This window comes from Aythya marila (genome assembly GCF_965140915.1).
Source record: "Aythya marila genome assembly, chromosome: 2".
In the NCBI taxonomy this organism is placed as follows: Eukaryota; Metazoa; Chordata; class Aves; order Anseriformes; family Anatidae; genus Aythya; species Aythya marila.
In genome coordinates, this window is record NC_139043.1 from 45,179,204 (window position 1) to 45,206,982 (window position 27,779).

Below are 27,779 nucleotides of genomic sequence, written 5' to 3' on the forward strand. Positions count from 1 at the left end.
CAGATTGCAAGTCATAGGTTTATTCTTATATAGCATTGCAAAATTCATGAAAATAACAAAACTGTACATTTTCAAAGATGTCAAGAACATTATGCATATGTGACAGATGGATCTGTGAACTGGAAAACTTCCTCATCGTACAAGTCTTCGGGTAGTTTTTCATCTCCATCAGCAAAGAATGTGGGGAATGGAGGGTTTTTATTGCAGTCTTTGTAATTAGGCAATTTTGTATCTTTGACCTAAAAAGCAAGGGAAGAAAAGGATGATTAATAAATCTTACAGAGAACTTTCAGACAGCAGTGCACTGAAAATCAAAGAAATCACCTTGCACGTATAAGGAAAAAAAGCAGCATTTACATCACACTTGTGTATCCTGTATAATCACCAGTTACTTTGGTGTCAACCCCAACTATTGGATTTAATATTTTTTTGTACCAAAGTCACTGAGGAGTTAAAAACAAAATAAAACAACAACAAAAATAAACACTGCAAACAAAAATGCTCAAGGAGAATTTATCACTTGTACCATACTGACAGAATGGAAATCTACTCTTAGGAATTCATTGCTCAATATTGTAAAATGTTATTAACATAAATGTATGCGAGCAGGGCTTGTTTTAACTGTGTTTATATCCCATGTTACTTTCCTACGTGACATATCAAGTTATATTATGCAGTGTGATCACCTCTTCAACAACCAAGACATGTATTTACAATACAAACTAATTCTGGCAACCAATCCTATGAAGGTACACATATGAGCTGTATGGGGTCCCTCTGGCTACTGCAGGGCTAATCAGGGACTACAGAGTTAAGTATGTAGGCTTCTTCACCTAGGAATCAGTACACAGGTTTGTGGAATATGAGCCTTTAAGAAAAGTTAATTTCCAATAACTGTAGTGCCATACAGAAATAACTTTCCTTTACTGACCTCTCTACGTGGTGAAAAGATTTAAAATCTAGCCCTTGAAACTCCAATCTTTGAAGAAAATTAGTAGCTAGAGTTATCAGCAAAAAGCAGTTTGTCTGCGGTGGGAGATAGAGAGGTGGTATCTCTGAAGAAGAAAAAAAGAGCTACAAATTTTCAAATAATGAAATTTCATTTAAAATAAGGTTCTTCATTTTTATATTGTTACATACGATCTTCCTCCTGGAGCTGTAATAATCCCTTTCAGCCACCATACCCAATTGGATTAAAAAAAGTACAACTAGATTAGGGAAAATTTTCGTGTAGTGAAGATAACTTGTGTTTCCCCTTACCTCTCCCCCCCCCTTTTTTTTGTTGTCTTCTTAAGAGCTTCTTAAGAGCTGGAAGCTTGTTTCTACTTGGTTGGAAAAAGCCTCACATAAGACAACTGTGATTTACAGCAGAAATTAAATAAAACAATCTTATGCCTGCTGACAGTTCTCTTCTAACAGCCCTGATTTTACCAGATTCATATCTGTTATTACTTGAGCCTTTACAGAAGTCCATGAGGATTCCTGTGGATGAAATGCACAATAAAAGACAAACTGGAGCTTTTAAAAACTGCTATTTATTTTATCCAAAGAAGTTCCAACAGCTTTCTAAATGAAGGTTTATTAAACAAAAGAAAGCCTTCTGCTAAGAATGAGAGAGAGAAAAGCTCAACACATCGTACTGGTTAGGATGGCTACTTGGCTTTTTGAGTAGATCATTCCTCTTCCACCAGACACCTGCTCACTTGTCAATTGCCATGCTTAACTATTGAAGCACCCGTGCCCAGGGCAGACAGCACTTCATGCTACGTATCTACGTGGAATAAACTAGGCTGAGGCATGGCTCCAAAGACCTTTGCTGCAACAGCTCCAGCAATAGCGAGCTCACGGGAAACAAAATCAAACAGCTCCAACCATGCCATCTGAACTGCTGAGGCTGAGAAGTCACATTTCCTTTTCAATAGACTGCTGTTATTTCTTTTACTAGATAAACATGTTTTAGTAACCTCACCAGTTACCCGTTATTTCCCTTCTTCCTTTTTCTCTTACTCCCTCATCCCGCGACACAGCATAAGCCTTCTTTGCTACCTCTCTTCTGAAGTACAGTGAAAGTATACATGGTCTCTTCACTAGCCACAATATATTAGGAAGATGAAAATAAATTGCTTTATTTCTGATATCTTATTTATTTCATATGCATCTTACTAGAGTGTTTTTCTTATTTATTTTTTGTTACTTTGGTTTATTCTCATTTTGAAATAAATATGTAGTAATACATATTTGGGGAGGGCCTCTTTTTAAAGGGCCTCTCCTTTAAATTAAAGGAGGGTGGATTTAGATTAGATATTTGGAAGAAATGCTTTACTGTGAGGGTGGTGAGGCCCTGGCACTGGCTGCCCAGAGAAGCTGTGGATGCCCCATCCCTGGAGGTGTTCAAGGCCAGGCTGGATGGGGCTTTGGACAACCTGGTCTGGTGGGAGGTGTCCCTGCCCATGGCAGGGGGTTGGAATGAGGTGATCTTTAAGGTCCCTTCCAATGCAAACCATTCTGTGGTTCTACAATACAGGTTGTTTTGGACACCTGGAAAGTGAAAGGAACTTAAATGTTTGTTTCCTTCTCCCCTCCCCCCTTTTTTTTCTTCCTTTTATTTTCTTAAAGCAGATATTTAATATCCTAGGACATATCAGTGAGACATCTGTTCTTAACTGAAGGCAAACACAAGACCCTAATCTTTCTCTTGCATTAGTTTATCTAAGTAAACGTAAGATTTCTGTTCAACCTTAACGCTGTTGGGGATAGCGCATTTTGTGCAATAAGAAATGATCTTAAAGAAGCTTCAAGACTCCTAAGGGACCTTTTCAGCAGGCCACTGTACAGTAATATTTCATTTTGCCCCTTTTAAACTCCTCAGAAGCTTGGCAGATCCCAAAAGCATGAGCCCTGGCAGGTGTTAAAGTTATTTTCTTCTGCTATGCTCTTTCTTTTGATCACTATAACTGATACAGTATGTTTTCTGACTAGTGAAAACTCTAGCTCTTTTTCTGTCTTCTTCTACATGCAAAGCTTTCAAGTGCAAGTGAAGTTCTGGTCCTGAAGCATCGATACCAGATAGAAGGCAGAAAGAGGCACGTTCATTCAAAGTTCCCAAAGTTGTTAGACAGGTATAATTATTCCAATCAAAAGAGTAATCCAATTTCATTTTACATCTGCAAACTACAATTAGCAACTTAAAACATGATACAATTTCTCTGCATTTTCAAGAGAATTAATGGATGGCCTACTTTTTATTTAGGAAGGATGCAACACACCAAAAGTTTTCTGTATTTATTATCTCTGCTGCACAACTTTGCAGCATAGTAAGGAGGCTAGACAGTACACAGCCACAGTTACATTTGTTTGCATTAGCATTGTACTGTGCATGACCCAGCACAGCTCTTCCTGTTCTCACAGTGATCTTCTGAGAGCATCCCTAATAAAGGGAAAAATGCCACTGAATGTCTTTCACCTTACTCCTCAGAGTCAAAATCCCACAGCTGCAAAACTATGCTTTAGAGCAAAGAATCCAAAGCTGTATCAAGTAACATTTCACTTCCTTCCTTCCCAAAGTTCACAAAATATATTTTACATTCTAAACTGAAACTGTGTAAAAACAAATGCTTTGGTAACCTTTTACAATAAGGCTGTAGTCTCTAACAGTTGTGTAATTATGTAGAAATAATTAATATATAAACTTCTCTCATAACTGTGCTTAGTCCCTAAGAGAAAACAGGCTACAACTCAAAAGTTTAATGATGTCATGTCTAAGATTTTAAGTAGTCTTCTGCAGGTTTTCTGGCAGTATAAATCCAAGATGTTCACAACTGACAGCGCTGATCCCTTTCAACTCTCTTCATGACAATTCTCAAAGGAAAAAGAAACAAACAAAAAAAAAACAACCAAAACAAAACAGAAGAACACCATGACATTTGTGTAAGTTTTAATGCTCTGTGTTATTAAAATCCAGTGTACTTAGCTCTCACTCAAAGAAGGAACTGGGCTGAGCAACCAGCTAGCTGTTATGATCCATATAAGCACATTCACTGTATAACTCAATATAACATTGCCACTTGACTTGCTTAACTACTGTTAATACTTCTATATATCACAGTACACAATCCTATAGATAGACATTATACATAGTAGTATAAATACACTATAGTATATTCTCTGTGGAGTTTTGTAAATGAGAAAATCATATGAGAAAGTTGAAATTGGACCTGGTCATGATTTTGTCACTAGATATTTAAAACAGTCAAATAATTTTGCTGATACTTAATAAACTGCACGTATGCGTGTCCTATATATTAACAGCAAAAATAGGTAGTATATACAAATTCAGAAATCTATCAACACAAAATAATATGGTCTTAAACAGGCATCAAAACTTAACGCTGAAGTCACAATTCACATTTGCTGTTTAACAGGGCTTCGGGCTGTGTTAGCAACCACAGCCAAGAATGCAAACTGTTTGCTAGACAGAAAAATGTGTTTCAATACTCTCAATTTTAGAAATAATCTCAAGTGTCATGCATTACCCAGCTCAGTTTCTATGCTATTTTTTGAAGTTAGGCAGAAAATTTACTTCAAGAATTATAGCCATTTCTGACCAGTTTTATGTTGTCTTAAAACAAAACGAAACAAAAAAACCCTCACACCTATCTATCAAGGCCCAGGATATGGAACAAAAATAAAGTCAAGGTGTCATACTACTCCTACACATCCTCAGTTTGAGCACAGCACACCTAGCACAGGTGTCAGCAGCTAAAAACACAGACAGCAATATTGGCCAGTGAGATAAGTAGGATGTGAAGTACTACAGACTTCTCTTTAAAAAAAAAAAAAAAAAAAAAAAAAAAAAGAGGGAGAAAGAAGCAGTAGTGGAAGACTTAGAAGTTAAGTTTCTTAGCTCAAGCACAGTACGACACTATAGCAATGGTTTGCTTCAAGTTTAATTCTAGCTTGCAAAAAGGCAGCTTGGTAATCAAGACTGCATATCAGGTGTCTTAAAAATAGGACATGTATAAAACATTATCAAGTCTGAACGATAGCATCCTGTATTATGCCCTATTACAATATCAACTCCATTATAAAGCATCCCTTTAAAAAAAGGGATTAGTCTTATGCTTGTCCATGGAATGATAACTGAAGGGAGAACTTTTTGATAATCTACTGGGGAGACAAATCAAGCATCATAAGGTTCCAAAGGAAAAAAAAAAAACAACAAACAAAAAACTATTAGCTTTATTCTCCTAGACGATGAGCACCACAGTAAGTCTAAAACCTGTAATTTAAGAGGATTCACCAAGAGTAATAGGTATCACAAGAGGTAGGTGATCTCAACAGTGTAACCCAATTGACAAATGTTCACTGTGATGCTACGCTTACAGCAGAGAAGTTCTGTACATTCTAGCATACTCCTAAATTTTCTTAATTTTATTAGACCTTGCCACTGAGGCAGAAATCCATGCTAAAGCAGCCTTTTTGATTAATTTTCCAGTTGGCTAGAAACATTACTTGTGTCAGTTATTTAACTGCGTGGTTCAGCATGCAACATCAAACAGAACCCGATTCCTAATTAAGCCAGGAGTCCATCAATCCTAGTCTTCTGCACCTTCCACGGGGAAGATGAAACTTGAAAAATCTAAGTGCTTCATCTCCGTCTGGATACAGTGCCGATGCACGAAGTTTCCAAAAATACATAACATAAAATAAATACACGCTTTAAGGTGCACTGTGGTTTTAATGGTTACCAGGCAACAAAGAACAGTTACTGAACAAAAAATGCCTTCCTCTTAGAGGCACGCACAGAGAGGAGTATTATGTGGTATTCCACTTCTCGAGCTCAAAGACAGATGGTCCCACAGCCCCTAGACATTACTCCTAACCAGTTTCAGGCAGGTATTTAGTGGAACAAACAGTAATAATGGAAGCTAATATCCCGTAATTTCCCTCCTCGGCTACAGATACAAACAGCCATATATCAATGTATAGAAAGTCAGTCTGCACGTAAACAAGAAAACACCATGGAAGGAAGGCTCAGCTCAAAACAAGCTAAAAATACCACAGATGACTGCAGCAAGATTAAATGAAGATTTTTTTTTTCCTCCAAGAAATTAGAGAACACACATTGTACTGTATTGCGGAATACGCTTTTTTAATTAAATTTTTCTCTTCAGAGATATATTAAAAAATCTTATATTTTTTAATGAATATGTGTAATTGTCTTGGGTTTACGTGGCAAGGGTTTGGTAGCAGGGGGGCTGCAGGGTGGCCTCTGTGAGCAGAGCCCAGCAGCTGCCCCACATCAGATCAGAGCAGGCTGATGGTCCCCCTGCACCCATGGGTCCCACATGGAGCAGATCTCCACGCTGCAGCCCCCCCATGGGTGGAGGAGCCCCCGGTGGAGCAGGTGGATGTGGCCTGGAGGAGCCTGCGGCCCATGGAGAGCCCCTGCAGGAGCAGGCCCCGGGCCGGAGCTGCAGCCCGTGGAGAGGAGCCCACGCAGGAGCAGGGGGTCTGGGGGGAGCTGCCGCCCACCCACGGGGGACCCGTGCTGGAGCAGTTTGCTCCTGGGGCATGGATGGATGGACCCCGTGGGACGGAGCTGTGTGGGAGCAGTGCTTGGAGAGCTGCTGCCTGTGGGAGGCCCATGTAGGCTCAGCTGGGGAAGGACGGCATCCCGTGGGACAGACCCCACGGGGAGCAGGGGCAGAGGGACCGTGAGGGAGTGGCAGAGGTGAAGCAACAGGGACCAACTGCAGCCCCCATTCCCCATTCTCCTGTGCTGCTCATGGTGGGGAGGTAGACAAGGGTGGACTGGGGGGAAGGCCTTTTCAGTCTGGTATTAGTTTCTCACTGCTCTAATCTGCTAGTGGTAAATCAAACTTCCTATGCTGAGTCTCCATTTTGTCTGCGATGATAACTGGTGAGTGATCTCCCTGTCCTTATCTCAGCCCCTGAGCCCTTTCCATCGTATTTTCTCCCCTTTGAGGAAAGGGAGTGAAAGAGCAGTTATGGTGGAGTTCAGCTGCCAGCAGGGTAAAGCCATTCCATTAATTCATGTGTCTTATGAAGGACAATAAAAAACACAGAATGGATTCACCAGCTCAAGGATTTTGAATATGCTGTTGCAAACTACAGACTCCTTCGTATCACCAAATATGTGAGTGGAGGCAATTTCTAAAAAACTTAAAATTTAACTACAGGGTTATTTAAACTAAAAACTCATGAAAATTTGAGTTTGTATCACTTTGGCTAGAAGTTCTTCCAAATATTATGTTATGTTAATCAGGCAGATCTAAGGGATGAAATCCCTGTAACTCTTCCCATGGATCCTCAATCCTCATTTCTAATAATGGAATTAGCTGCAACTCTGAAATGTGTATGCCACAAAGCATACAAAGGTAGTTATCAATTTAAAAATCCAGCTGTGTCTTGAAACGTTTTCAAAAAGGTAACTTGCAAATACATTTAACACAGATTCTACACATCAAAAGACAGCAAAGAGGACAGAACAGTGCCTTGTGTCAGTTAATAATGAGCAAAAAAAGAGCATTGACAAAAAGAAGGCAGTGAAGGCATTTTTTTTTTCTGATATTAGGATAAAGCTCCAATCATCATCTATGGGGAGTGAACTGAACAGAAGTCGCCACTAGAAATGGCAAGCACTTAAATGGTAATGCAGCAGACCACCATGACAATCAAAATCTATTATCCTCTTCATATTACTGATGTCAACAGTTGTTTACTGGATATGCTCAGATGGCTCAGCCCAGCAGTCTCCTCTTAACAAGTTTGTTCTTGCTTAAGAGTACCATTAAGATCAAGCAAAAAGGACAGGGCATCAAGTGTTATTCATTTTTTCAGCCACATTATATTGCTTGTATACACACGAGTTAAGTATTATCCAACAACAAATTCATAATTAAACCTAGGACTAACATACAGCTACCTACCAGTTTCACGTCTCACGGTTAGGAAAGATACTTTCAACACAGTCAAAGACAAGGTCATTCAGTCTGATATACAGATGAAAAGCCAATCAAACTGGTCTTAATTCTATGTCACTGACGCCATGCCCAGAAATTCTGCAGAAAAATAACCCTGAGAACTTCTTCTCCTGGACATTTAACTCATTTTAACTTTTAAATCTCAGGAAAGAAATGTGTGATGTATTCTCCAGGCTTGGAGTGGACATGACAGTCAAATCAAGTTAGAGACACCTCACTGAGAAAAAAAGGACTTATTTCCAATGAGACAAACATAAAAAGAAGCTTCATTTTTCTGTAAGACATCACCTCTTCTAAAAACAGCTCTGCTTTACTTACTGCCCAGTAACTGTGGACTTGTGCTCCACAGCTAGAAAATACATAGAAACAGACTGCTCATAGCAAAATATGCCAAGAACATAATAAGCTTGTTCAAAACATCAGAACTTTCTGAGTTGGACCATTTAAATCCCTACAATATTTCTGAGGATTTTAAACAATATGTTATATGTATATCTATGCATCTGACAATCTTTATAATCAGTGATACTAAAGATGTTTGATGCCCTGTAATCTGTTAAGTCAGAAAGGAAACAAATTCCAAAGAATGTTTGCAGATGTGTAGAATATACTTAATTAGAGGAAAAATCTATTTTGAAAAAAATCCTTAGCGCTATTTTTCTTACTTTGATGGGTATACTACTTCTCACTGTTCCAGCTTTTCATAGACAATCCTGAAACAATCTCCATAAAATTTGCAATTAACAATTAATTTTGTAAAATGTCACAGAAGATGACACTGATACATTTATACTGATTGCAAAGGGAACTCATATCATTATTGTGAACTCCAGCTGTCTTCTCGATTACTTCTTAGAAAGGTAACTGCCACTGTGTATGTGAATGCCTTGAATAATTTTTAAAGCAGTGCTTGCTGTGTATTTCTGTATTCTGTTCATGAATACAGCCCAGATCTCACCAACACACTATGGACTCAGGTTAAAAGGGGATGGACCTAGCCCTGAGGCACTTTCCATAAGGATCCAGTGACTGTTGGCTTATCATATGCTACATGGATGCACAGTGCCAGAGCAAAGCTATGAACAAATGGTTTAGAATAAGCAGTAAACCATGGCTCCTATTAATCACATGTCTACAGAGTTGATCCTACTTGCTTTAATTCTATAGTACAAGATTGAACCCTAAAGAAATGAAGATTGCATTCCACCACCGTTTTTCCTGTTTTAAGAGAGCTGTAAAAAGCTTAGCAGTCACTAATACTAGGTAAATTGAAACTATCAAACATACCTTCACCAGACAATTCGTGTGACCTGGAACAGAGCCATTTACATAGATAATGTCATGTTTTGTGTTGATCCTCCACACCTAGGAGCCAAAAAAATAATTAATGAACTCATTTTACAGACTATTCCCAGCTTCACAAAGAGTAGCCAAGCAAAGCACGAACTGATTAAATGGAGGAGGCATTCTGAAGAAGAACAATGTTCTGCAGAGACCTAGATGTGCCACAAAATTTGGTTACACGCTATTTTGAGTGCATAGCTTTCTACTGCAGGAGTACATTGAACAGTTTTAAAAGGCTCATGGTCAGCCCTTCGCTCAGCATAACACCAACTGAAATTCCTAACTCTCTTTTCCCCTCTAACAGCAAGAGCTGTTGTAGAATACGTTTGTGACAAATTAAGACAAATATGTTCATGCAAATATTATTGAAACCATTTGTTAATTTCTTAATTCTATGAGGTGCTCAACTGAACACGCACATTTTCTCGTTACGAAACATTAGTTCTGGTTAGAGAGCAGCAGCACACTTTTTCACAACCTAGAGGCTAATATGCTTTTGTGCAAACTAAGGAGGTTGCCTGCAGAGACAGTGGGTGTAATAGCCCAAGAAATCCTGCAGGTATGCACACATCAGAATCTAGACAGAAACTATAGTCCCCTTTTCACACAGGAAAGTGAAAGGACACAATAAAGTAACGATGACTTCAGACAACTTAGACTTAATCTGGGTTTGAACACCTGAACAGACATAAAAATATGCATTATAGGATGCCAGAGGCTTTTCCTACTGCAAAGCAGAAGTCTAGGTAAACAGTGAAAAACACACGAGATGTGCAGTGCCACCTGAAATCCTAATCCCCAGGACTATATATACACAAAGGGAGTTCAGATACCTTCTTTGTAAGCCACAAGACAGGAGCACATATTTGCTGCTCGTCTTTCCAACTTGCATACCTCTAATAAATGACAGACAGTACCCCACAACAGTGATGTATGGCTTAGTCCATTGCTTGGAAATGCAACCACCTTATGCACATTCTAATATATTGGTACCTACCTTTAACCCATAAGATGTCCTGTAGACGTTACCCATTTTCCCAGGCATTTTCTTTCCACGGTAAACTTTTGCAGCTTTCTAGATAAAAAACAGGCCCCAAAATTATGTAACTGCAAGCAGTATACTTACACACTTGAGTGCAGCAGCAAGAAAATATGCTGGTATTTACAATGTTGAAAACATCTAATATTGATTAGCATTTTAAATGTAAATTCTTACCTGATGGATGCTAGGTATTACTCTATTTGTCATCTTAAACTTTTGACCTCAATCATAAAAATCACTATAAGTAACAGTACTGTAACAAAGGGATTCTAGCTTTTCTTAATATGTAATGGTTATAGATTCAGATCAAAATCTTCATGTTTTCATTTAGAGAAAAACATGAAAAACAGAAAAAGGTACAGTTCTCTAAAACTACTGTCGAAACATAACTCTCAATTATATCACAGTCAGTAGCAATTGTCAAATTCCCTTGAAATACTTATGGATGCCTGCACAGAGCTCCAGAGCAGCCCTGCCAAAGTTAAGATACACTGTAGTTTCTCCCTTCCCTCCAGTCCACAAGTTTTATAGTGATAACAGATTATTTATTATTTTTTTAAAGCGTGTCATTTTAAATTCTGTTCTGAAAAATACATGTCCTGCTACTGTGCAATTTCTGTATCCGATTTTTGTTTGGCTAAGTATAACTTGCAGAACAAGTGTGAGAAAAAAAAAGGAGGGGGCAGGAATAATCAAAATAATTTTCGGTTCTATAGCATTAGCCAGGATTTGACTCAGTCTCCTGCACCACTCTTAATTATTAATTATGTTTATTTATTTAACTTCTATGCAAGTCTTGATTTCAGGAAATTAACAGCAAGTTCTAGGGGTAAGATTCTGTACTACACAATGCAGGATCACAAAAAAGCTAAACTGGAAAATATCAGACAAATCAGGTTCAGTACTGTGACTCAGTTGGTTTTCATTCTGCTTAGTGAAGCTAGTTTAAAAAAAGTCCTCATTCAGTCTATATGTTATGCAAGCTTTCTAGGGACAAAGTTTTGAAGCATGTGTTCCAAAGAACTTCTAAAGCAATATTGTTTATGGTTTGAAACTTTAAAATATTCCATACTCTGCTTAAAAATGCTAAGTAACCAAGAAGCTATTTTGGGGATGAAAGAGTTCCTTAAGCAGCTACACAAACCAGGAAAGGTGATAAAACAAACTGGGGTTCCGCAGTACAACCACCTACTTCTTCAAAGACTAGCACAATATCTGCAGTATAAAGCGTAAATCCTTTCCAATGTATAAATGCTGTGGTAAAAGATTTTTAGAACTCTCTTTGAAGCTTTAAGACTATTTCTCTCTGCTATAGTATGATGCCATGATTTGCTCAGTTAAAACATCTGATTACTTACCAACAATAAATATTCATAACTTAAGACATACAAGAACAGCTATCTGGATCGTTTACTATACAGGTTTCTGAACCTCCTTTAAAACATTTGGGATTCTCTCCTACCACAGAGTAGATGGTAACAGCTTGATGTTGTGAAGTAATTCATTTTTAGTAATTAGTTCTAAAGACACAGACAAATATTTACATCAGAAAGTGAGAAGAAATAAGAATCCTCACATTGGTAGATATTGCTCCAGGACGTCTGTGAGTTTTAGTTTGGCCGTGGCTTGCAGGCTGGCCTTTAAACCCCCACCTTTTCATAACACCTTGAAATCCTTTACCAATTCTAAAAGGAAGACAGAAACAAACCTAGGTTAGTCCGCCTTAAAATAAAGGTTTTAGCAATAAACAACTTCAGTCAGGCTCATCAACTTTTTACTTTTAGCAAAGTTCCTGAAAATATTTTTTAAATATCTGCATTTTATACCACAAACGTATTTTAGAACAATATTTTAATGTTGCTTTAGAGAATAAGAAGCACTAGAAGGGAGTCAAATATACAAAAAGCCTGATATCAAATGTTCCTTGCTGTGATGGTCCTCAGTACATAGTACTATGATAAAACTTGAACTAGTATCAAGCAAAAAAAAGAAAAGTAACTGTATAACAACACATACCAAAACTTAATGAAAGGCAGTAAGCATCGAGAGAGGGAAGGGATGGCTGCTTAGACTATCATCAAAATAAGCCACGGAACATTTATTTTCCAAACTACAGTAGATTTGTCTCTTGAACACAATTGTGTGTGTGTAATAAAAGCAGTTAACATATTTGATCTGGATCCATCTGACAAATAAGCTCTAAGACAAAATAAATGCATCTTCACTGCCTTAATATTTCAAGCAAATATCATTACTGGCTCTGGAGTTCAATTTATTGCAAGGAAAGGCTCAATAGGAAAAACTGGCTCATCATTGCATGAGAAAAGTAGATTACAGTGCGTGTTTAAACCCGCATTGTCATTTTCCAAAAGGAGATGTCTGTCCACAGGGTTTGTGACCGCACTGATTCATTAACGTAACGAGATGATCCAATTTACAGAAACCCTTTCTCTGCTAACGCACTTTGCAATGCCACAGTCCTATTAGTTCCAGCATTAGACATAGGAAAATAAAACTGGGAACGAGCATGCACACTGTGTGCTGGACATATGGACAACATCTTCCCTACTCCCTGATCACAAAAGTAATGCCACTAAAAACTAGAGAGATGTAACAGGGACCTGAGGGTATCTATGGGAGGGAGGAGCAGGGCTCCCCAAATCAGGGACACACGTATCAGCTTATTTTAAAAGCCTGTACACAGGGCAAGCAGCAACAGTTGGAGAGAAAAAAAAAAAAAAGGCAAGCCAGCAAGCAATAGCTTGAGCATTGAAGGTTGGAAAAGTTTGCTTCCGTTTATGCTTTGAGTGGCTCGTTTTTACTTCTTTTTTGAATCCTTCAGCCATCTGTAGATGTTAATAACTTTGGAAATACAGAACAGAAACTAGAGCCATAGGAAAACTCGTACCTGCTCTGCAAAACCACTGCTACTTGTTTAAAGCTATCTATGTTGGCCATGTTTTCCAAGTGGACTACTCCTGGCATCTCTAGCTGGAAGACAGAATCAGCAAACTCTCCAAAACCAAACCACGAGCGGGTCACGTAACAGCAGCTGTGCAGTTACCAGAGAGCAGACTGGGGGCATGATTAATTCTTCAGCTGCAGAAATGTACTTGCAATTCACAGAAAACCAGACAACCAACTAAAGCTACCGTTTCAAGAGAAAACACTACCGTCAACTTTAATCAAGAAGCAAAATCCCTGACATCATGAATCACCTCAATACTTCATTCAGGTGGTTCATTCTTAAACATCAACAACTTTTAGTCCCATAAATTGTACTTTTCAATAAAATATAAATAAACAATGTTGCTAGAAACGGTTAATATTTGTAAGAGATGCATTTTGAGAAAATATTTACCTCATCAAATGCTCTACCTTCAAAAAGGAGTGATTATATCGAATGATAAGAGTTGCTAGTGTTTAACGATTTATGCAATAGAAAATGCTCAACTACTTTTTGGTCTTTTCCAGTTACACACACATTTTAATGTGAACAAAGATTCAGAGTATATAATACTGAAGGCTTAGGAAATATATAGTAAGTCTGGACTGACTGAAAAAAGAGCATGCTGAAGAACAGATTTCTTTAGACATTTCTGGTTAATCTGGAATACAAAAACTGTCTCCAATATCTGAAATATTATGGCAAAGGTCAAGAAAGATCTCAACTGTGAAACTAGAATATAACATACAGTTTAAAGCTTTACTAACACCCTTTCATCATATTTATTCAATGCTTTTTTAGAATAGTTTCATTTTTCCTGGGTGAAGAACTGAACGAAGGTCTCTGAATTACAAATACACTTTATCTTACGATTCTTTATTAGTTTTCCATCCAACATTAGTTTCCCATCCAACACGATTCTCAATCAATACCATGATTTAAAAGATTTATAAATCATATAAATTCAGTTAAATAATTTATAATAAGAAGAAACTACAGCCTTGTTTCATTCATTTAATTTTTTTTTTTTAAAGAAAGAATAAACCACGTATGGTATTCTTTAGGCACACATCAAGATGAAGAACAATTACACAGATAGTATATGTTTCCTCCTAGTCTCATCCTTTATCTGAAAGGAAGCCAGAGCCAGAGTAAAAAACACATGCAAATCAAATATAAAAAATTAAAATAAAGGAACTACTGGCATCTCTTTAGATCAAACTTAAAAGAAGGACTGTTCATGTAGGCATTTGCTAGCTCAGCCAATAGACCTCTAACCCTCTAGAAGAAGAAACTTCCAACCTAGGTCCTTCTTGACGTGACTGATCTGTTCTCATATAGGTAATGGATTTCTCTATTTTTCCAACTGTATGAAATTTATTTTGCATTTGGAAGCAAACTTGAGATGCATGCTGTTCAACAAATAGTATGGAAAAAAAAAAATCAGAGATTTATAACGAGTTTACATTTATATTAAACTTTCATAACTCTGCCAACAACGAATGCTTGTAAGAACATATTCCACATAAGAATACTGCATCTTCAATTACTTAAAAAGTCTTGTGACTTTTCTTAACATTAATCTAGCCAAAAATCAAAAGATTAGAACACGTAGTTACTACATACTTGTGCACAATTTTTAACATAATATATATGTACTATTTCATGTAATTTCACATTAGCCAAATTATGCATAAAAGATACCAACAAAACATGCATCTCTCCTGGAGTTACTTTTCTTTTGATCTACATCACCACATTATTTAAGAATACATCAAAAGTGATTTCTTCCATTAAGGTCAGAAATGCCAACGTCCCCCTATATTAAATTTTATGCAATCTTTAAAAATAAACATGATACAATTCTAATTTAGAACAAACTCAAACATACATAAGAAAAGGTACAACTCTAAAACCTTTTAATAGGCATAGCTCTGATGAATTCAGATATTTTCAAAACATTATGGTTTGTCACAGTAGGACCTCAATCCAGAACCATTAAACAGAATTAATGTCTAGACTCTAGTCTGAAAGAATCAAGTCACATGTGCAGTATCTGAGAGATGGCTACCAAAAGCCTACATTAAAGTATAACATTTGTCATCCTACTTATACTGTTGACATTTCTTGATAAGACATCTACTACCTGTTGTCTTGGCTTGAATCAAGGACTCCAATTTTGTTCTGACCATGGCAACATTAAACACAATATCTGAACAAGCACGCATCAGGTTTATCTTTAGCAGACTAGATATGTATAGACATAACACCACTTTTCTGTAATACATGGAATTTAGTCACTTACTTTACTTAGCTCCATCAAAGCATGATTACCTGGGTCCCATAAAGGAACCACAGGCAACAATCAAGCATATGCAAAACTAACATAAGCATTAAATGAAATGAAAATAATCATTCTGAGGAATTAAGAGTTTAATTAGACACAGTAGTTCTGGTCTCACCTGCTGGAAAGCAGCTGTTCAAGTCAACCACACAATTTTGTACAGAACCTCAATTTCCAGGTTTGACAGAAGCAAAATGCCAGTAGCTAATGAGCCAACCATCATTTAGAGAACTACTGAAATAAAGCACTGTAATTAAACCACACTTCAGTTTGCTATTAACTTTTCAAATTTAGCTCATTTAAAGGACGATCACTTAGATACTGTAGAGGAAAAATAAAATATCCCAACTACTTAGCCAAATAATTTCAGACAACTGTAAAGTGTACTTTCAGGCTCAGATTAGTCTGTTAGCCTAGCAAAGCTCAAAGAAGCCACTAAGCACAACAGAATTACCACTTGCACATTTCAAAGACAACTACCATTGGCTTTTTCTTTGGAGAGGCAACATTTCTGACACTTCATTGGTTTCCTGAAATGTTCATGAAAACAGGCCACGAAGTGGCAGAAAGTCAACTTTCTTTTGAGATGTAGTCAACTACAACTCAAGCTCCATCCAGCATTCAGGCTGCCATGCAAAGCACAGTCCCACCTCCTCCCATCCTCACATTTTGGCTGCCTAAACTTTCAGACATATTTGAAACATACCTCTGAAAACAAAGGGCAAGTCTTATAATTAAAAATAGCTATGAAATTTAAGGACTGGACTTTTAAATTGCTGAAAATGAGTATTAAGGAAAAAATCAGCACTAAACAAAACTGGCAGCTTGCAGACACACTGTCTACTGTCAGTGTTGTAAAAGCCATGCATATTGTGTTGAACAAAATAAGCAACTTCAAATAAAAGCAAACTGTACACATCTCTAACTGACCCTTCTTCTTTCTGTGTGTTTTTCTTCACAGGAATAAATGAATCAAAATATTTCAAAAGACAGGCAAATGCATTTCCAATGAAAGTTTAAAAGCAGATAGTCCTAAGAAAAACAAACAAAAAAAACACCCGACATTTTATTATCCAAGTCTAATCAAGATACTAACGAAGTCTTTATTATTTATGTGATTTCCAGCATTGCACACTTTGTTGTTTTCTCTGATAAAACAAGTTTCCTGATCATCTTAAAAATTTGAAGAACACATTCACGTAAAAATATTTCTAAAAACTTTACTAGCAGCGATAGAACATTTTAGAAATTATTGGCTTTTAAGTCCATAACAGTTTAAATAAGGAAAATGGAAGTTGCTCCCTGCTATGACTCAGCGTAATACTCTTATGTTGCTTTTCAAGATGTCCCCATGGCTTCAATACAACTCTTAAAAGTAATACACAAAGGCTAATATCAGCCAGCAGACCAAACCTCCACAGGTTCCCTCTTTCTTCAGCAGGTGGAAGCTGGCTCCTTTTCAGTGTGGTTCAGAACATAAGTTTAACATGAAGTATGTTCTCATCTCTTTCCCAAAGTGCAACCCAAATGCTATGCCCCAATGCTGTAAATCACTCCTAGGTAACTTGTTTACCCTTCACCAAAGCATTTCTTGGATGTTTTTGTGACATCGTGAAAGCTGTATTTTTTTTACATGTACAGTAACAAAGAATGATGTATATGGTATTTTGAAAAATAATTAGAAACAAAACTCTACCAAGTATGGGACTAAGCAACACTGCACAAAATTGCATGGAATAAATTAAAAGATCCACAGAAATACTGGAGTGCATGCAAATAATTTAATTATTGCCCAAGAATTAAGGTAATGTAATGATAAATGCAGTGTTCCAAAAAATTGGTAGTTAAGGAAAAAAAAAAAAAGCAGTAACCAGAATGAGAATAAAGCACAGAAAAAGGTTTAAAAATAAAATCAGATCTAGAAAGACTGGGATGATTAGGGGATCATATTAACAGGAAAAAAATATGATGAAGAAAATCCCGACGTCCCTTTTGTTTAAGATTTTTTTCTTCTCCTTTTATACTAGGCACCTGTACATCAGGATCATATGCAATATACTACTAAAATCGGTGGTACAAATAGGTAATTTCCAAACTGGGATTGTCCACACAGATTAAAAATACTGATTTAGAAGATGGGATGGATTCACCAAATACAGCCAGGAACCCAGACCGTTCTCAGCTTGCTACTACTTCAAATACACATTGCAAGATACAAATCGATACCCTATGGCTGCTTACCAGTATCTATTCAACTGCCAACAAACTTTCCTGGTACTTGGAAGTACTTCTACAAGAACAGGGATCTTCTGCATTAACAAAGTGTAACACTCCCTCTGCATGGTACGCCTGTACTCCTGATTATGCGGTACTTAGCTTTACAGACAAGCTGCTGTCTCTCATGGGCTGTTCATTAAACACAATTTAGAAGTTGAATGAATAATACACCAGGTTGAAGTCTTACATAACCACATTCAACATAGAAAAACACTAATTCCAGTCCTTGACCTCCTGTTCCAAATAAGATGCATTTATAAGTGTTTTCAGGTGGAGCTATGTTGGAGCTGACTATTCTGCTGTACTGCTGTGGTACATTTCCCCCTACATGCAGAGCCCTGTGAAAAATATCAGACATTTGTAACTATGACACATGAGGCAATTAGAATGGATGGTATTTCAACAAAGCCATTTTGGTATTATCTCCATTACACAAAAAATTAAACATCAAATGGAGAACATTATCTTGGTAGCACAAGGCAACCAAAATATACTTCACTAAAAGACGGAGATAGGAATTCTCAACTCTCTTGGGCAGTGGAAATCATGCACGTAACAAATGAGGCATGACGAGTCTCCGTGGCAAGATGCCAGCTCCTCTTTTGACACCCTCTACCACTTGAGCCCTAATCTGGCATTTGCAGTAGTCCAAGAGGAAATCATTCCTCCCACGGTAAAGTGAAAGGTATCAGCAGTTGCTGGCAAACGAGATGAGCTGAAATACGAGATAAAACAATACAGGAACTTGACAGTTCTATTGTCTTGCTAAATGTATTCTCTAATTTTATTTTATTTTTTGCTCTGCTGTCATCATGATTCATCTCTTCCTCAAATCAAAATTAAACAGCTTTTCTGAGAGCTGAGGCCCTTCAGCATTTATTCCTTGCTTCCACATACCACAGGCACATTATAGACTTCCTGACTTGTGCTAAGCCCAAGCACCTCTTTCTCAAGCTGTATATCAAGTGCTCCAGCAATAATCACGTGTGCATGACAGACAACCACAGCCCTAACACAGTTTGTTTACCAACAGTGTTGGAATTAAAGAGCCTCAAAGAACGATAATCTGGTATTTTTGATCCAATGAGCAGATTTCTAGATTCTGCCCCTCCCCTTGCAGCTGTATTTCAGCTTTTGATACCCATAAAGCTCTTCTCAAGCCAAAGCAGAGGACAAAAGAAAAAACAAAAAGATAAGTCAACTAGTCTATTTGAAAGAGAAGCCATATGCATTAAAATGCTGGGAACCTACGTTTTTGCAGTAACATCCACGAACTGCCCTGGGCGGAAGTGAGCAGCATACAACGGAGTACCTGCAAAAGAAGAGGACAGATAATGTTTAAGTGCCAAAATCCTCAAATCACTCTCCAGTCATTACCATCCAGAGTGGACTGCAGTCATAGGAAAGAAAGCAACTTTTGTTTTTTTTTTTTGTACAAATGTTATTTGTTCTTTTTTTATAGTTCTCAATGACTAAACTTCAATCTTTGAAATTGCAACTTAGTCACATTTCCCAGTTACTAGCCCAATTTGAAACACGTTGGAAAGAAGAGTTTGGGCTCTACTTAGAAACGATCCAGACACTGGATCGTTTCTAAGTAGAACAAAGCCCAAAATACTTAAATTATTTAAGGCACTCACAATAAACAAACCTGGCAAGAAAACAGAACCATGCTCCCCCTTTATCTACTAGAACCTCACAAAGTGAATTTTTTTAAAATGAAAAGAAGTTGTACAATGCTTCCTCTTTGTTAAGACAGTGTTTCCAAACTAAAGACAGAAGATAGAACTACAAGCACAGGGAATTACCCAGACACTACTTTTTAGTAGAAGTAATGCTGCCATACGTCAGGGACATCACTCATCTGAGTCTCGTCTCAAGCATAAATTCCTCATATTATTTAATGTTGTTTGTATGATCCATACAAACCTTGGGTAATGTGCCTGTTAGCAGCAAGCAACTGATATAATATGAGGTACATGAAGCATGCTATGGACAAAATATATGCTCTTTTATTGTTTTCAATAAATATCATTTTGTTGAAAATCTGCAATTCTGCTACATCTCAAGTTTTTGCTTCAATTAATTAGCCCATACTCCTTCCACACATCAGACTTTATTTTTATCAGTTACCACACTGTCTTAAAACCTCTTGCAGGAGCCTTCTCTAATATCAAACAAAGATGCAAGACGTTAGAATCTCCTACCATATATAACTCATGTCAAAATATTGACAGTTAACTGTCAGAAAAGTACAAAATAAAAGCAGGCTATATACAAAAGCTACTAACACCTAAAAACAAAGAACTTTTTAATTAAGTCTCTTAACTTCTGATACTGATTTTCAGCGAGGACATTTGTTACGTGTTTTACTTTGCAAACTGCCAGAAAAAAAGCATCATATATGACAACAGGCAGCCACATTTAAAGCTTATTTGTGTTCAGTGAAAAAAAAAATAAGAATTCAGCAAGTTCAGGGCAAAACAAGAATGAAATCAACTTTACTTGGTTTAGATCTAGAAGCAGCAGCAGGCATTAACTATGCATATAATGTTCAGTAAATCAAAAAGACTACCTGGTTTAATTATGGCATCATCTGTTACATTAAATGCTGTAACTTTCTGCTTCCGTGGTACTCCAGCTTCTTTAAAAATGTCCATTGCTGCCTCTGATTTCTGTAACAAAGCATAGCCATAAAAAAAAAAAAAGCATAACAAAGTTATTTTAAAATACTCTGTGATCAGCATAGCACAGAAAGTGATTTTACAGACTGTCAACATCACTCAGACATAGCATACTACATTTTTATCTCGAGAGTAGCATTTTAACTCTATAAAATTAATTTAAAATTCCCAGGTCTGCATTTTATTTTCTGTCAAGTAATTACCCTAATTACATCATATAGACAAGAGAGATGAAGATTTCCAAGATCACAAGAAAGCAAGCAGTCATTTAGAATGTACATAAAATGTGTTTTTCATCAGTTTAACTCTTGAAAAAAGTTTCATAATCATTGAAAAGCATTTTTCCCTTTTCAAAGCTGCTAATGACTTAGTTCCACAGCACCATAAATAACATTTGTTCCATTTAACAAAACCAGACCAATAAAGCCCAGTCTTGCAGAAACTTCTACAGAAGAGAATCTAGCTTCAATAAACTAAAAGGGAAAAAGGATGAAGAACAAGTTTACAATTCATGTGTTTTTAAGATACAGCAAGCACACTCAGTGCCAAAGCGCTATTGAAAAAGAAGAGCCCTTATTTAGGAAGCTCACAACCCTCACATAATGTTAAAAACACTTAAAAACAAACAAACAAACAAACAAAAAAACGTTCTCAGCTATTTTAAACGAGACAATTCACAGCACAGCTGACCACTAAGAAAATCCCGCCAATGGAAACAGAAGTGCAGGAAAACTGAGGCTGCAGGAAAAGGTGATGCAGCTGATTTTTCTTCAAATGACTTCTAGAAAGCAATTTAAGCATCTGACAATACTGTCACACTTGGGTAGTCACATCTCCGAGGTTCACTTCTCAACTGTTCTGTGAAATTCTCTCTCAAACAACAACAAAAAAAAACTTTGCATTTTTAGACACAATAATCTGAAAGCCTTTAAAACATTTAGTTTATTTAGAAAATATGCATGCTGTTCTTCCCCTTGTTTTAAAAAAACGTAAAAAAAAAAAAAAAGTGTTATGAGAGGAAGTTTTCTTAAGAATGAGGAAGCAAGAAGTAGCATCTCTGACTTAGACACACAACTATTATCTTTATGGATCTGTCCTTACTTGAGGAGGAAACATGGATATAGAGTCTTTGAAGGTTATTTCTTTATTATTATTATTAAGTGATTTGTTAACTTGATTTCACAGTACAAAAGACTTCAAATAACATTTTTTTAAATAAAAGTTCTTCAATTAAATACAAAATCTCCCAAAAAAAATGGAAAAATTTGAGGCATCAGTGAGACAGCTGCACTAAACTGTAGTGCCATACGTTTGGACGAAAAATAAAGCAGACTCCCCCTCTATAAATGCCTTCACATCCACCCTTTATTTCCACTGCTGTGTAAAACTGCCTCCTAGGACAACATCGAGTGGAGCTCTGGGCTCTGCAGGAGTGCCTGGGAAGAGCTACCACAGTTGAAGAAAAGTAGATGAAAACCAAAGGGTGAAAATCCCTTATTCCTCAAAAACACCCTACAATAGCCTTTCACCATTCTACTTCAGCAACAAGGTTTCCTCAAGCAGTAAAGTCACAGAGATGTATTTCTACTAACAAAACACTGCAGTTTTTCTAAAACCTTCCTACAAGGCAATGCTGAAGAGAATATTAAACAAATTCTAAGATGTTCTGATTTTTAAAAAGACCAACAATATCTTCATTATAGGAAAATGATCAATATGCTCTTACTTAAGGAAAGAAAATATTTTTACAAAAACTGTTATAGCACTGACAGAGTAGTGCTTTGGAGAATAATCTTGTATTAAAAATCATGAAAAACCTCTGTCAACTCGTAATGGGCTGACATCGAGCTAAAAAGAAAAAAAAATATTGCTGATGTAAGATGCAAATACATTTTTCTTAAAAAAGCAATTTGACACTCAAATACAGGAGTTACTCTTTGTTAGTAAAATTACTGAGGGAATCACTAGACTGAATTCATTAAAAAATCAGTAGCTGTGAGGAATCTGAGGAAGACAGGTGTTCCTACGAGGAATTAACAGAAGATAAACTGCTTACAACGCTAATACAATACAGCATCCTTCAGCTCTCTTTTAATTCTCCTATTTGGATACTTCAGAAAGGAATGAAACACATAAAAAGACTGATAACATAGGAAAGCATGGATTCAAACCTGAGCTAAGCCAGAAAAACACATCACTTGCTGGTACCTTGGCAAGTAAAATTGTGCAGAAACTGCATGCCAAATTCTTTCTTGGAAACTACGTAGCTTATACAGAGATGATGGTAACACAGAGCTCTGTTCTAGGCTAGGTCCTCACCATGGATTTGCCCAAGGATATTTAGTCAATTTCTTTATTAAAATAAGCCTAAGTTCAACCAAATTAACAGGTGCTAACTTGGAAAAAGTTATATGCAAGAGAAGCATTGACATAGTGCAAATTGCTAAAAAAGCCCTTGAATCATTAGTTCTTTTATATGTAGTTTCTATTTCTCCTTGTTCATTGTACATTTTGACTCTGACAATCAAAGAATCACTACTAACATCACTTTCATTAAAAGATTCATTGTGTGAGGTCTAATGAGCAAAATAAAACTTGAAGATTACTAGATTCTTATGATTGTTGCACATCTTAAACCAAGGCTACAGTAAAGAAAAAACACTAATGTAATTTCTCCAGGAAAGATGTCACCATTGGAAAATAGAAATGGGCCAAAATGACACAAAAAAACAGATGCAATGATGGTAAAATATGGCATAAATGCACTGAATGAAAGGAAGACACCTAAAAGTATGAGCCTGTTCAAAAAAGAAATCACTAGAATACCCCGTAAAAGCCAACATTTACCATTTACCAAATGAAAAAGCTCCAACTCCCTCACCTCCCCTAAAGCACAGACAAGTACTCATATAGAGGCTCTGGGAAAACCTTCTGTTTGAAAAAAAAAAAAAAAAAAAAAAAAAAAAAAAAAAAAAAAAAAAAAAGGAAATGTGTGTCCTTGAAAGACCAAAATCACAAACTGAGATAATCTGGTTAATAATCACGAGCCCTATTTTTTCTTGCTTAAATCAAACAAGTCAGTCTCAGGATATTGCAAGAAATGAAAAGTGATACTTTATAGAAATAATGGATCACAAAACTGCAATCCTTTGAGGGAAAGCTTTGCTCCTGCTTTGATCTATAATTCAATTTTCCTTGTCAGGAGTGACAGCTCTACTAGACAGCCACAGCCATTGAAGGTGGCTGGGAATTCCACATCAGGCATTTGGGGTGTCTAAACAAGTGAGTGGTTTTGACATCACTGTTGATGAGCTACAATCACGAAGCCATCTTCCTGAAAATTGGTCTTGAACTTTTTCATCAGTAAAACTATATGCAAATTATCAATCTCAAGAGACTTGTGGAAGAATTACAACCACATCTAATAAAATGGTATGGAAGAGTAAGATATAGAACACTGTCATCTAAACAAGTTATGAAACTGAATGAATTTACAGCACGTCACTAAGATGTTTGTCTTCCATTGTCCCTCCACAGACATGGGAACACAGCTAAAAGCCCTTCAGACTCTTACCAGTACAGGACACTGCTCATCACAGCAACTTCCTAAACCCACAGCTTTCCTGGGGAACCAAGGGACAAGAAATTCAAGCAGTTGTTCTTGCTCTTCTCTTAACCAAAAATCAAGACTAGCAGTAGGGAAACAATCAAGGATGGATGTGACAAAAGATCAGTTCCAAAATACTCTGTTCATGCTGCTGTTGTGCTGTAACCACAAGAGAAACACCTTTTCTAACAGAAACACCCAAAGCAGTTCACTTACAAAAAATGGAGATACGTTTTTTCCTCCAACAATCAGCTTAGCTGTTTTTCCTTCTGATTCTTCCTTTGAAATGTACCTTAAAACGTGACAGTCTTGCACCTTAAGAAAAAAGGAACAGTGATTACTTAAGTATAAGCAGATGTGCACAGTTTGAGTACCTAGTAAGGTACTGTCAAGACAAGTCAAACAAAGCCAGTCTGTTTCATTTGTATTCACAAAGATACACACAAGATTTGGTGCAGATAGGGCAGTGTGTTACCCTTTTACCACAGACACTCTTCTCACAATCAATTAAAGGTTTATCTTAGAAAAAAAATACTCCTAAAATGCAAACCGTACTTTCAAGAATACTCTAGAAATTGAATGAACTCTTATAGCTATCTTTTACATGCAAAATGCGCAAAACCCCTGCTGCATGTAGCTGCAAAGCATACAATGAGACTACATTTCGGACTCCAACTCCCTCACCCTGTAAACCTGGTGTCCTCACAGTCCCTGTTTGTCACGTGGCAGCAAAAGGTGAGCAAAAGAGCTTCACCACAGTGAACATCTGCCAGAGAATACAAAGAAATAGCTTCAAGCATACAAAGGCTCAGCAACCGGAGTGAAGCTAATCCCAAAGTGCCTGCACATGACAAAAAAAGAAAAGCTGGGGAGCAAAACCCAACTTTACGTTGTCTTCCCATCTTCCCTGGGCAAGGCATACTGCCTACAGTTCTGCAGCACTTGAATACTCAAGGCAGAAGACAGACCACTTCTAGAAAGTTTAGCAAATAAACAGAATAGGCACAGAGTGCTATGCAGGGCTGAAAGATTGGTTTTAAAGTAATTTCCTGCTATGTAAAATGATAAATTTCACTTCTGCCTGAAACTTCTGGTTAACGATCTGAATACAGTAAAGAGGATGAAATTCTACATGATTTATTTCACCTTAAGTAGTGTGACAGCGTGTTTCTTTCCTGACTTGGTCCATATTGGCATCATTCCCAGTTTCACTGCAACAACGCCAACTCTGACGGAATCTGTAGGTCGGAAGGAAAGACAGATGCAACTCCATGCTTAATATTTGAAAGAATCTATCTCATAACCTACAGAACTCCCTGCAAAGTCTCATCAACTCAGACCTTTCCTATGGAGCTGAAGATGGAGAGAAAACATCGCTGACTCGCTGCGGGTGGGCTGGAAATAACCTGTTCATTGCTTTTAATCCTATTAGCAGTAAAGTTCTGTTTGTTCCAGTTCTGTTTGATGGAGCATGCAAACCAGTTCATCATTAAGATCTATGCTTCAGACTCATTCGTTTGTGAAATCATGACACCCATGCAGAATCCTAGAACCAAAACAACTATTAAAGTCTTCTGTTGTAGGTTTCTCCTATCCCAACCTTTGCATATTTTTGACACTGTAACTGTACAGCAAAAACACCCTGTCAATTCTGGCCTTTGACAGCCCAGAGCTTGAAAAATAGAACACTTCAAATAAAGAATAAATACTTCAAAGCTTGAAAAATCCAACACGCTTCCTAGTAAAGTAAACATTATATATCAGTTCTCTAAAAAAGCATTTAAAACAAGTTCTTAACTTTGTGAAAACTTAGCATTCATTCAGTCCTAGTCAGCACCTGGTCAGTGCCACTCAATGCCAACAAAATGAAAAAAGGACCCATCAAAAAGACCTCCTAGAATGTAAAATACATGAACTTGAAAGTGTTCATTGCTGGGCTGAAGAAAAACCTGTTGCAGAACACATCCCACTTCTATTCAGTAATTCCAAAGTCTTATGGACTAGAACACAACATTAAATTTTTGACTCTTTAAGAGGGGCACAATATCTGACATTAAACAACAATGTGATACAGTCTGCAAATCCATGAGAACTTCCTCATGGATGAGGACAGAAATTGTAACAAGCATTTTGTTCCTTGCAAAGGGCAAGGTGACTGAGGTAGCAGCAAAGAGGGAAACGTAAGACTGAACCCCAGTGTTACTGAATGCAACAACGATAATTTCATCATAATTGTAGTTATTTCAGATGAGAGGCTTTCTTACCTGGTTTCCACTCATTCAGTGGCCATGGCTCATCCTTCAGAGGGCAGAGCTTGCTGGCCGTCTGTGCTTTGTATTCCTCCGCAGTTGTCTTCTTGAGGAACTGGACGTTCTCTTCAGAAAGATGCTCGTGCCACCACGTTGCATCGTTGCCATGCCTGGCTACAGGGCCCAGCTGCCCCCTTTCCAATGAGGGGAAAAAGTTCAAGCGTCTGATCAGCTCAAATAGTGACTCATAACATGTACGTTTGCAATGTACATACTACAAGATTATATCATTATGTAATACAGTGTATTGTCACAAAGACTGAAATTACCGTAGTAAGCTATTCAACCACCACCAACCATTGTCACTCTACCAACTACATGCAGAGTTTCATAAGAAGCTGTGTGATGGCTTATCCTGTTTAATATCTTTATCAATGACCTTACGAGTGGGTGATTGTGAATACAACTGAACGGGAGGGTGCAGCTGACAACGCTCAAGGGCAAAGCTGCCAGTCTGTATGGGCTGGTCAGGAAATCAAGGACAGCGATTACCACCCTGTCTTTAGCTCTGTGGGCAAAGACTTCACCTTTCCAATACCTACAAGGAGGTCACTGACAAGACAGCGCCAGGCCACGCTTACTGAGGCAAAGGCAGAAGAATGAAAGATTAAGTATAAACCAAATAAAGAGGTTTTGATTTAGGGCAAGGAAGATGTGCTCAGCCTGAGGACAGCCAGATGCTGGCACAGGGTCCCAGAGGGGCCGCGCCACCTCTGTGCTGGCCACGCTGCTGTGAGCAGGAGGCAGGACAGAGGGACTGGGGACAACTCCCCCGTGCCAGGCTCGCTGCTGAGCACCTGCAGCAGCCCAGCTGCACCGCCATAACCCCAAAGCACCCCAAAATCCCCAGCCACCAGCACAGTCGCAAAGATAACGATAATTTAATCAGCGGCCGGAGCTGCGGCGACCCCCAGGGCCACAGCCACCCTCCCCTGCCCCAACCTCCCCCCCCTCATCCCGCCCGTCCCCGCTACCTGTGTCCGGCCGCCCCCGCCGCCCTGAGCCGGGCCCCGAGGCGGGCCAGCAGCGCCCAGCCCGCCATGCCGCCGCCCCGCCCCGCCCCGCGCCCAAACCCTTCCGGGCCGCCGCGGAAGGCAGATGGCGGGCGGGAGGCGCTGGGCGGGGCGGGGCCTCTGCGGCTCCTGTCAGCTCCGGGCTGCCCGTGTGAGGCCGGGAGCCGAGGGGAAGAGGCATCAGTCGCCGTTGCCAGCTGCTGTCC

The 27,779-nt window shown here is 38.0% G+C and overlaps 1 protein-coding gene across 1 annotated transcript; it reads right to left on the reverse strand.

The window, feature by feature from the left end:
* Nucleotides 1–27,605, reverse strand: MRPL3 (mitochondrial ribosomal protein L3). The gene is made up of 10 exons (XM_082754852.1): nucleotides 27,535–27,605; nucleotides 26,516–26,694; nucleotides 25,398–25,489; nucleotides 24,468–24,566; nucleotides 20,536–20,635; nucleotides 19,212–19,272; nucleotides 11,969–12,077; nucleotides 10,348–10,425; nucleotides 9,294–9,371; nucleotides 1–239 (listed from the first exon to the last, which is right to left on the reverse strand). The coding sequence occupies exons 1-10, from the start codon at nucleotides 27,600–27,602 to the stop codon at nucleotides 90–92; spliced, it is 1,014 nt and encodes a 337-aa protein (XP_082610978.1). The 5' UTR covers nucleotides 27,603–27,605; the 3' UTR covers nucleotides 1–89.
* Nucleotides 27,606–27,779: the final 174 nt, after the last annotated feature.